The 11,584-nt window shown below is 48.9% G+C and overlaps 1 protein-coding gene across 8 annotated transcripts in view; it reads right to left on the bottom strand.

The window, feature by feature from the left end:
- Positions 1-758: 758 nt before the first annotated feature.
- Positions 759-11,584, bottom strand: part of BCL6 (BCL6 transcription repressor) — an 83,419-nt gene continuing 72,593 nt past the window's right edge. For 4 of the 8 annotated variants that reach the window (XM_083612808.1, XM_083612806.1, XM_083612805.1 and 1 more), the window contains 6 exons: positions 10,135-11,130; positions 8,909-9,090; positions 6,867-7,034; positions 4,889-5,043; positions 3,442-3,579; positions 759-2,343 (listed from right to left, as the gene is read on the bottom strand). In XM_083612808.1, the coding sequence (XP_083468934.1) occupies positions 2,200-2,343; positions 3,442-3,579; positions 4,889-5,043; positions 6,867-7,034; positions 8,909-9,090; positions 10,135-11,130 (1,783 nt within the window). In that variant the 3' untranslated portion in view covers positions 759-2,199. The remainder of the gene's footprint in view (positions 2,344-3,441; positions 3,580-4,888; positions 5,044-6,866; positions 7,035-8,908; positions 9,091-10,134; positions 11,131-11,584) is intronic. The other 4 variants (XM_083612810.1, XM_083612809.1, XM_083612812.1 and 1 more) reach the window with 2 other exon arrangements.

Genomic DNA, 11,584 nt, shown 5'->3' with positions numbered 1-11,584 from the left:
CAGAGCTCCAGCCCCTCTGGAAGTGGTTAACCTTCTTACCAGGGGGTGAGAAGTTGCTCGTGAAGAGAGGATTTCACAAATTAATACATGTGGACTGGTTTTTATTTCTGTATGGTTCAGCTGACCATGCCTTGGTATTCAGAGTGGAAGGGAAGCAGGGTCACTCTGTCATCTTGAAGTTACAACTTTTGTCATCTGTGAGATAGCATTTGACTGATACGTGTGGATACACCAGAACCCACTCAGTCAGGTTAGGACAGGGGTCAGCAAACTTTTTCAGCAGGGGGCCGGTCCACTGTCCCTCAGACCTTGTGGGGGGCCAGACTATATTTGGGGGGGGGGGAATGAACAAATTCCTATGCCCCACAAATAACCCAGAGATGCATTTTAAATAAAAGGACACATTCTACTCATGTAAAAACATGCTGATTCCCGGACCATCCGCGGGCCGGATTGAGAAGGTGATTGAACCAGATCCGGCTCCTGGACCTTAGCTTGCCTACCGATGGGTTAGGAGGAATCACTTTCAAGACTTGTCCCTGCATCCTCCGCTTCCCATCAGCTCCAGGCAACATGAGAGGCTGAAGTTGAATGGTCTTGCTGGCTGGGAATGGGTGAGAGTTTGAATTCTGGGGACCAGGAGGGCACCAGGTTGAGGAAGGCTGAATTGGACCTTGAACTGGCACAAAGGGATGCCTTCTCAAGAAACAGCTGCTGGGGCAGGTAGGAAGGAGAAGAAACACACCACACAGCCTTGCTCATGGTTGCTTTCTGCCGTTTTATTTTTGAATTTGTACAGCTATATTTTACAGAACGCATTAATGCAGTTTGACACACCCCCAAACCCTGTCACCCGAGATTGACTGATTGTAACACAAGTGTATAAAATGAGACCAAATTATTATTATCTTAAAAAAAACAACAACACCTGACATTCTCCATCAAGAGTCTGCAACGACCCCCTTTATAGCGACACCGTACCTCAAAACTGGGCTCTAATTTAGTCGAAAAGAAAGGCACTGTGAGAAAACGCAAAAAAAAAAGAGAAATAAAAATAAAACCCCAAACGAACATTGTACATATATACAGACTGGGGGAAAGGAAAGAAAGAAAGAAGGAAAACAGAACACAAAATTACATTTTTTAAATTATTTTAAATTCCTTCTGCAGCTTTGTTGGTTTAATACACACTCTTTTTTTTGTAAATTGTAAACCTTCACTTGCAAAAAATACAAATACACACTCAATGCTCTTAGACAAAATATTTTCTCACTAATACAGATGCAATACTTTTAAAATATCTTGTTAAGTGCTTTGTCACAATAAAGACTCCCGGATCAGCCATCCGCCTGCAGAGGCCTTGCAGGAGACTTTAATGCATATATATATATGTATATATGTGTGTGTGTGTCTGTGTGTGTGTGTGTGTGTGTGTGTATATATATATATATATATATATATATATGCATTTAATATCTCTTTTTTAAAGGTTTATATTTTTTATATATTTATTTATATATATATATATTCATATATTTACAACTCTGCCATAGATTCCATCACCTTTGGTTAAAAAGTTAAAGCCCTCTCCACTCTGATAGCATATACAATCTCCCCGCCCGCCGCCACCACCCCGCTCTCTCGTTAAAAAACACACAATTTCATTTGCAAAAAGAAAAAGAAAAAAAGAAATAACAATTTGTTCCCATGAAACAATCTACATTCCTCGTCTCCTGGCTGCGAAAGGGTCTGGCCTTTTGCTGCGCAGACTTTTAAAAGACGGGGGTTCTTCCCCCCCCCCCCCCAGCTCCAAAACCCAAACTCTCTTGCACGTAAACACACACGCACGCACACGCACACATACACACAAAATGTCGCTCTGACTATATATATATATAGATATATATAGAGAGATATATAGATATATATATACTTTTTTGAAAATTCACATAACTGGGAAGCAGGAAAAAACAAAAAGGAAATGTAAAACCCGTGTCATTATACTATTTCTCTCTTCCTCCTCTGCAACTGCACTCCGGGCTTCGAGAGGCACTCCATTGTGTGACACTAAAGAATAATAAAGTTTTTGTCCCGTCCCCCCCCCTAAAGTGTTACAAGTTTGCTTTGGACATCGCCCCCACTGCCCTTCCTCCTCCTCCTAAGCCAGACCCTCTTTCCCCGAGAAACAGCTTCCTTCCTTCAGCAAGCCTTCGGGAGCTCAGCGGCGCCTTCCACTGTCGAGACACGGTACTGCACCTTGGTGTTGGTGATGGCGCCGTGCTTCTGGCGCAAGTGCAGGCGCAGCTGGCTTTTGTGGCGGAAGTGCAGGTTGCACTTTTCACACTGGAGGGAGGGGAGAGGAGAAAAAGCGAAAAGGCGTCAGATCAGGGCTCTGATAACAACAGGGATAAATTGTCTTGTCTTGTCTTTCTGTCTGCAACAGCAGCAGCGGGAATGTTGGTAGCCAGTCATTGGAAAGGAAATTATATCCCAACAAAATGGGAATGGTTAAGTAAACTATGTGAGTACCTGGAGTTAGCAAAACGGAAGGATTTAATAAGGCATAAACCAAAAATTATAATTCAGAAGCAATGGGAATGCTTAAATGAATATTTATACAAGCAGGGCTCAGATATGAAAGTTTGGTTGTGCCTAGACTGACTAACTAACTAAGCCAAGCTATGTATATGGGACATGGGTGGCGCTGTGGGTTAAACCACAGAGCCTAGGACTTGCCGATCAGAAGGTCGGCGGTTCGAATCCCCGCGACGGGGTGAGCTCCCGTTGCTCGGTCCCAGCTCCTGCCAACCTAGCAGTTCGAAAGCACAAAGTGCAAGTAGATAAATAGGTACCGCTCTGGCGGGAAGGTAAACAGTGTTTCTGTGCGCTGCTCTGGTTCACCAGAAGTGGCTTAGTCATGCTGTCCACATGACCCGGGAAAACGGTCTGTGGACAAATGCCAGCTCCCTCGGCCTATAGAGCGAGATGATCGCCGCAACCCCAGAGTCGTCCACAACTGGACCTAACGGTCAGGGGTCCCTTTACCTTTCAATAAGCAATGCTTTGTCTCTGTATTAAATTTAGTGCTTTCGATATGTAAGTTTTATCTATGTTACATGTGATTTATGCAGCATTTTTAAGATGCATACTTCTAAGTAGCAATGTGATTTTATACAGTATTTTATATTGTGCGTTTCTGCGCTATACCTATTAATCTTATACACGAATGGCCTGTGGCCTGAGAATTAATAAAACCACGACTTTTAAAGCCATCCAGGTTTTTGGCCACGGCTAGCTGCTGGAGGAAAGCACCAGCTTGGCAAAGCCTGGCTTACAAGATCCTAGAATTGTAGAATTGGAAGGGACCCCATGGGAAATCTAGTCTAACCTCCTGCAACGAAGGAATCTCCAGCCACGGGGCATTCGGAGGCCACGACTTACATGGTAGGGCTTTTCCCCAGTGTGGATTCGCAGGTGACTTTTGAGGGTCTGCAGATGCCGGAATCGGGTCCCACAGATTTCGCACGGGTAGGGCTTCTCGCCGGTGTGTATCAGCACATGAGCTCTCAGGTGTGCTACCTGGCGAAAGGAATACAGGTGTCAAGAGGGGCGGTTTCCACGAGTTCGTTTGGGGTGTCAAAAGAAACAGGATTAATAAGAAACCGCTCAGGCGACAAGGTTAAAAAAAAGAATGGGATTGCTTTAAAAGCTACCAGACAAAATATGGCTCCAATAACGATACTTGGTTGTGTGCCTAGATTAACTTCACAGGAATAAGGGAATTTTCTTTTTATAACTGAATAGAGATTACTTAAATGTAAGAGAAGTGTTGAAGCCGCAAAGAGTTAGAGGGAAGTCAATAAACATATAAGGGACTCAAACCAGTTTCGGGGAACAGAAAGAATGTGACTGTAAGGGGAGGGGAGGAAAGAAGAAATATGAAGGTAACTTCTTTCTAGGAATTTTGTGTATAGAATATTCAAATTATGGTTTGTAATCCTTAAATAATTTTGTGTATTTGACAAATATCTTTTCCTTTTTATAATTTTCTTTTATGTATTTTATTTTCTTTTTAGTATACGTGGGTGTAAAGATGAATTTTTCTTTTTTTGTAAATTTTAAAAATGCAATAAAGATTATATTACAAAATTTAAAAGACACAAAAGAAAGACCCCCTTTGGTGCTGGCAAAGAGGTTCCAGAAGGGCCAAATTCTCTCTCTCTCTCTCTTTTGAATAATCTTTATTAATTTAAATTACACACATATACAAAGAATTTACAATCTCATACTACAAAAAGAAAATTAAAGAAAAAAGAATTAAGAAAAAAGAAAAGAAGAAAACACAGGGGGGGGGGGAAAGAAGAAAAAGCAGATTTATGTGCATAAAAAAACCCTTAATCTTCCTAATTACAGTCATACCTCGGGTTGAATATGCTTCGAGTTGAGCGCATTCGAGTTGCGCTCCGCGGCAACCCGGAAGTAATGGAGCGCATTACTTCCGGGTTTCGCTGCTTGCGCATGCGCAGATGCTCAAAATGATGTCACACGTATGCGCAGAAGTGATGAAAAGCGACGTGCGCTTGCGCAGACGTGCCGTTGCTAGTTACGTTTGCTTCTAGATGCGAACGGGGCTCTGGAATGGATCCCGTTCATATCTAGAGGTACCACTGTAATACTTAAATAAACACTTAAATAAAAAAAACTTCTGACAAAACAAGTCTTCCAATCATTCTCATTGTACTGTTTATACTGTCATTGTTTTCCCCCCGCACAATTTTATATTCTTTAATATTGTTCCCGTCTACTCCACAAACGGTGTTTGTTGTGTTTACAAGTATCACTCAAGTTCTGCTAATACGGCCAAATCCTCCACCTACCAACTACCCACCTGCACAAACCTCGCCCCACAGGTCTCGCACTTGTAGGGCTTCTCTCCCGAGTGGATCCGCGTGTGGGTCTTCAGGTTGGCCGGCCGGTTGAACTGGGCCCCGCAGATGCTGCAGCGATACGGCTTCTCGCCTGTCTCGACAAACAGAACGGAGCCTGTTTAGTGTCGCGGTACGAAGCAAAAGAAAGAAAAAGAGAGAAGGTGCTTCTATGAAAGTGCATGTGGCCCGCCTAGAAGGGAGGGCGCGCCTTTGGGTAAGGAATGGGGCCTGGGCGACTAGGGTGCCCCCTCGCCTTCAAAACTCTCAGCGCCAAGGACCCAAACGGATAGGAAAGTCATAGGAAGTTGCCTTTGACCGAGCCACACTATTGGCCCCTGTAGCTCAGTATTGTCAACACGGGCTGGCAGCATCTCCTAGCCCTGCCTGGAGATGCCATGGGGAGTTTAACCTGGGACCTTAATAATATAATAATTTATTAATTATACCCCACCCACCTGGCTAGGTTTCCCCAGCCACTCTGGGCAGCTCCCAACAGAATATTAAAAGCACAATAAAACATGAAACATTAAAAACTTCCCTAAACAGGGATGCCTTCAGATGTCTTCTAAAAGTCAGATAGCTGTTTATTTCCTTGACATCTGATGGGAGGGCGTTTCTCCTGGGAGAGACGCGGTGGCTTGGGTGCACGCAGGCTCCGCACTGCCCAAACGGTTCGCCCACTGTCTCTCCCCCCCCCCCCAAGCTGTAGGGTGGCTGAGTGGGAGGAGGCAGGCAGACTCTGGAGGCCCCGCGGTGCGCCCTGCCCCTATGGGTGGCATGCCCCACCCCTGGGTGCGCCGCCCCAGGCGCCCGAGCGGCTTCCTCTGTCTCCACCCCCATCGTTCTGTCTGGACACTGAGGTCCAGCTCCAAGGGCCTTCTGGCAGTTCCCTCACTGCAAGAAGCCAAGTTACAGGCAGAGGGCCTTCTTGGTAGTGGCGCCCTCCCTGTGGAACGCCCTCCCACCAGATGTCAAAGAGAACAACAACTACCAGACTTTTAGAAGACATCTGAAGGCAGCCCTGTTTAGGGAAGCTTTTAATGTTTGATGGACTGTTGTATTTTAATATTTTGTTGGAAGCCGTCCAGGGTGGCTGGGGAAACCCAATCAGATGGGTGGGGTATAAATAATAAATTATTATTATTATTATTCTTTACCTGCATCCAGCGCAACCAAACCTACAGCGTACAGATACTTAGACTGCGTACACTTTTTTCCACGTTACATGTGAATAACTCTACAAGGATACAGCTCAGCTTTTTGCGTACCCAGGTTGCATACTCGTTAAAACGTTACATGTGAGCATCCCTCATGATTTCCCCAGAACCGGATACGGGTTTGCCCCCATTTTACAGATGGGGAACGGAGATTGCAAAGGCCAGCCAGAGAGTCCATGGCCAAGGCGAGGTCATTTGAACTGCTGACTCCCCGGCTCAAAGCTCGCTCCCTTAACTCGATGATACTGCCTGTCTCAGATCCTTCCGCTGCCACAGATCACAAAGTGCTTTACAAACAGAAACATCTTTGTCCCTTGAGAAAGGGCACCTCAACACTGTGCAGGGACACAAATTCCTACCGTCCTCAGACACTGGTCAGGGAAGGCGGGAATTGTGGCCCGCCATTAATCTGGAAGTTCCCATTCCTGCACCGATTCTCCCACTTTTGGTCCTCACTGAAGGTTTTTGGGGTTTAGTTTCATTTCAGCCAGACATACAGGGGGAAATGGAAGGTGGAACGGACTCCTTGAGGAGCTGCTGGACTCTTGTTTCTTGAGATTCCTGCATTGAAGGGGGTCAGACTAGATGACCGCTTGAGGCCCCTTCCAACCCGGCAATCCTGCGGTTCCACGGCCCCAGGCCGCACGGCTCCCTCGGCCTGACCGTCCACCATCCCGACAGACCTCTCCCCTGCCCCTGTGGCGGCCCGGAAGCGCCGTACCTGTGTGCACAGTTTTATGGCTGGCAAGGTTCCCTTTGTAGCGGAAGGAGGCCTGGCAACGGTCACACTTGTAGGGCTTGTCGCTGTGCATTTGGAGGGAGTGTCTCTTCAGCGACGCCTCTTCCGAAAAGCGGCAGTGGCACTCGTTGCAGAAAAAGGTTCCGTTCTCTGTCGGGGGAACCGAAGGAGGAAGAGGCGGCCGGGAGTCAGAGGAAGCTAAGCGCAAGAGCTAAGCACACACAAACACACACAGGGGGGCTAGCTTGTGCAGATATTGCTGCTTGGGGGATGGGAAGATCCAGTGGGACCCTCAATTCCTCCTTCCTGGAAATACTCATCCGCCAGAGACAACGTGGCCTAGTGCTTGTGCCGGACTTGGGTTTGAATCTGCATGAACTCGCTGGGTTTGACTTTTGGGGCCAGTCACTGCCTTCTCTCAGCCTAGCCTACCTCGTAGGGTTGTCGTTATGGGGTTTAAAGGGGGGAGGCGGGAGCCATGTGCTCCACCTCGAGCTCCTCTGTAGGAATGATCGCTGGGTGCGGAGCACACTCCCCCTCACAGATAAGGCCACAGCTGTCTGAACATCTTGCCCTCTGTCTAACGTTTTGCGGTCTCAGTAGTCTGCCGTGTCCTGTCTGTGACCTTTGTCTCTGAGACCTTTTGTCTCCTTTGTCACACACTGTGCAAGGGGAAAATGATGTGGTGGAAACAGGTGCCAGAATAGCTTTGTACCACCCCGTGAACTCGGGACTGGAAGATGTGCAAAGGTCGCAGCCCAAAATGTATCTGCCTGGGTTTGCATATTGTGTCAATAAAAGGAGCCTCCACAGAGCTGGCCGGCAGCTTGCTTGCAGCTCACCTGTACGCAGCTCACCTGCATTATCAACTCCTGCCTCATGTCCTTCACTTCACTCCTTGGAGGAGGAAAAGGTGGACTACAGATGCATTGGGTAAGATAAACAGCTGCTGCATGCTCTAGGGCAGAGGCGAAATTGCATGGCGAATGCAGGCGCCGGCTTCTCCTGGCAGAGTGGGGCAAATGCCAGGAGACCCTGCCGTTAATATAAAGCCCCGCTGGCACTGGTACCAGAGCTGATCCAGCTCAGCTGGTGGGGAGGGGGAAGGGGCGCCGTGCAAAACTCCAGGCGTGCAGGTGGAGCAGAGGACCTCAGTGCTACATGCCAGCAGGGTGGCGCACAATGTTGGATGCATGACTTGAGACTCCCCCCCCCCAAATCCGGCCTTATCCTACAAAAGACACATCTGGCCTCCGCAAAAAAGGTTTGTACAGCACTATGTGATCCGAAAGGATGTGAAACAGCTTTGCCCACCCCTCCCCCACAAATAGAGATTCTAAACCAGATGTTGCTGGAGCTAGAGAAATACATTTTGGGTGGTTGTTGTTTTTTTAAATCAAATTTGAAAATTTATCAGTCCAGTTTTGGAGACTTTCAGAGCCTTGGGTCGCTTTGGCTTTAGGTTTTTGGAACCTGAATTCGGGACGTTCTGAATTTCCGAATTCTGGCATGCAATATTTGGGTTGTGCGGATGAGACTCTGAAAGGGATGTGCGGCACAGGAATGATCTGGTTCCAGAAAGAAACCATTTGACTCTGGTTTTTAAGAGAGCTTTAAAAAAAACAACCTTTGAATTGGGAAAGCCACCCAATCATTTTCTGAATGGATTTCATTGGCAGAAGAGGGATTTCCTGCTTGCTACGTGTTGTATCTTATAGGGCGAGAGATCGGCTTCTGGGTACCTATATATTGTGTGCCCATAGAGTGAGCAAGCAGGGGAAATGAGAGTGTGCAGGGAACATAGGGAATCTGCTTTACGGCGAATCAGACCATTGCTCCGTCTGATCCGCTATCGCCCACAATGCTCTCCAGGGTTTCAGGCAGAGGGAAATCCCAGCCCTGCCAGGCAGCGCCAACCTGGGATTGATCCCGCCGGGGCCTTCTGCAAGCCAAGCAGGTGTCCCAGCGCCGAGCTACGGAACTCCATTGCTGAAATAACCACGAAACGGATTGGCTAGGCTTACCACAACTGGAGTCGGAGTATTCCGATTGCGTTTCTCCCATCTCTTCTCCGAAGTGTGAGCCGGGGGTATGAAGGCACATCTCAGAATGCTGGGGGGATTGCGAACCGCAGGAGCTGCACTTGGAAGAATGCAGGTACAAAGGCGACTGGTCGTCGCTGCCGCGGGGAGACCCATCTAGCGACCTAGGCAGAGCGGGTGAGGGAAGGAGTGTAAGCAACATAGACGGAATCACAGAACTGTAGACCTGGCGAGGGGCCCCCCGAGGGTCATCCAGTCCAACCCACGGCAGTGCAAGGAATCCCAGCTAAAGAACCCCTTTGGCAGATGGGCACCCAACCCCTGTTTCATGGCAACCCCTGTTTCATCTCTCCTCCTTCTCTCATGACACAACCAGAACTCGTGGACATCCAAAGTGTTGGAAGATTCAGAGTAAATAAAAGAAAGTCCTTCTCCACGCGCCGTAGAGTTAAACTGTGGAACTCCCTCCCACAAGGAGGCAGTGACGGCCACCAAGCCAGACAGCTTTAAAAGAGGACTAGACAAATTCATGGAGTAGGGGGACTATTGATGGCTTCTAGCCACCATGATCATGCTATGCCCCACACACTTGGAGGCAGCAATGCTGCTGGATGTTGCTGGAAGCATCACGAGGGGAGAGGCCTCTCGCACTCAGATCCTGCTAGCAGTCTTCGTGAGAACAGGATCCTGAGCTGATTGGGCCATTGGCCTTATCCAACGGGCTTTTCTGATGTTCTTATTTGGGGGAAATGGGATCCCACAGCTAATTCTCCCCTGATCTCCTCAAAGGCCCAAATAGGACTAATTTAGCCAGCTAGCCCTGGTGATCATCTAATGTTTATTGAATGGATTCTCTCTCTAAATTTTTTGAATTTATTGTTATTCACGTTTTATACTGTATTTTATGCTGTTTTTTGTTGCATCAATTAAGAGTTTTAAATTTGTTGTTAGCCGCCCTGAGCCCGGTTTTCTGAACCGGGAAGGGCAGGGTATAAATAAAAAAATATTATTATTATTATTATTATTATTATTATTATTGGAAAAGGCAGGCCTGCCTCTCACCCCTCTTTGCTCTGCCCGAAGCTGAGGGCTTCAGTGATGGGGTGGAGAAAGAAAATGGAAGCTCTCCACCTCTTTGCCACCTCCTGCCACACTCAGTGGGCCTTTGGTGAGCCCATAAGGAGCCCTAACACACCGGGAGCTTTTACCTGTTGACGATGTTGTTCAGCCTGCTGGCCTGAGGGATCGTCGAGTCCTCCCCGTTGACGCTCATCTTGGTGGGGGACTGAACATCCAAGCTCTCGGGCTCCATCGACTGCTGGCAGGTCAGGGAGGGGGCATAGGTGTGGGGGGAGAGGGTCCCCGCCTCGCCCTGCTCAGGGCCGTCCGGCTTGGCGCTCTGGTTGAGCGAGTTGAGCACGATGAACTTGTACTTCTTCCAGTTGCAAGCCTTGGGGTCAGTGGGGCTTTTGGCCGCCGGCGGCCCGCCGGGCCCTTGCCCGATGCAGGCGTTCTTGCTGCTGCTGGACTCGGTGGGCGAGTTGGGCTGGCAGTCCGACTTCTGGGGACTCTGGGGGCTGACCAGGACCTTGCGGTTCATGGGGGCGTTGCTTGCCTCGAAGCGCTGGCTGATGTCATTTTCAGCAGGGGACATTTCCTCCTCCTTCCCTGCCTTGTCGCAGGGGAAGTAGGCACTGTTCCGGGCTACCAAGGGGGCGGCAGGCTTGGGGGCAGGGGCGCCGCTGTAGTGCACATCACTTTTGACCTCTTCGGCAGCAGCTTTCTTCGGGGAGTAGATGGCGGCCTGGCACATGCCGGGAGATACCTCGGCGACGCTCCGGGCATAACCAGCAGCGCCCGTCCTGGATGCGCCGCACGGCAGCGCCCGCTCCCTCGGGAAAGGGTTGGCCCTGGAAATGTCCGACAGGGGCATCCTTGCTTCCCGCAGCTCCTCGTCTGAGAAGAGGTACCCGCCGATGGGCATGGGGCTGTATCCAGTGTAGGAGATGGGGGAGCCCGAAAGGCCGCTGTACAAGCCAGGGACGAAGGCTCTTCCGTCGCAGATGGACCCGTTTCGGAGAGGCAGCCCGCTTTCGGAGACTTCCCTGCTGCTCCTGTATGCCATCATGTCCGGGTGGCTGGCCAGGCGACCGCCCAGAAAGTCTTCCCGCTGAGTCTTCACGGCAGACATCATCTCTGTGTCACTGGACGTGGTGGGAAGGGAGAGAAAGAGAGAGGGAAATGTTGGAATAATTGATAGATCATGGTCACAACATGCATTTCCTTCTTCCTACATTAGAACACAGATAGAAGATACTGTCCTCTGCCCCAGCTGCAACCAAGCATGTCTCTCCTGTATCTACAGCCACAGCAGGCACTGTGACTCTCCAACAGTTTCATAGAATTGTAGACTTGGAAGGGATCCCGAGGATCATCTCGTCCAACCTGCTGCAAGGCAGGAATATTCAGCTGTCCCCATATGAGGATCAAACCTGCAACCTTGGCATTAGCGCCATGCTCTAACCAACTGAGCTATCCATGCACTAGTTTGACCCCCGCAGGTGTACTCTTCTTCCATTGTCTCCTGAGACAGATGGATGCCAACCAACATAAGAGGGTAAGATGAGTCTTCTGGATCAGGCCAATCTAGTCCAGCAT

This window comes from Podarcis filfolensis (assembly GCF_964270895.1).
Source record: "Podarcis filfolensis genome assembly, chromosome: 5".
Taxonomy (NCBI): Eukaryota; Metazoa; Chordata; class Lepidosauria; order Squamata; family Lacertidae; genus Podarcis; species Podarcis filfolensis.
The sequence above is the reverse complement of the archived record's forward strand: the minus strand, read 5'-3'. Positions and strand labels throughout refer to the sequence as shown.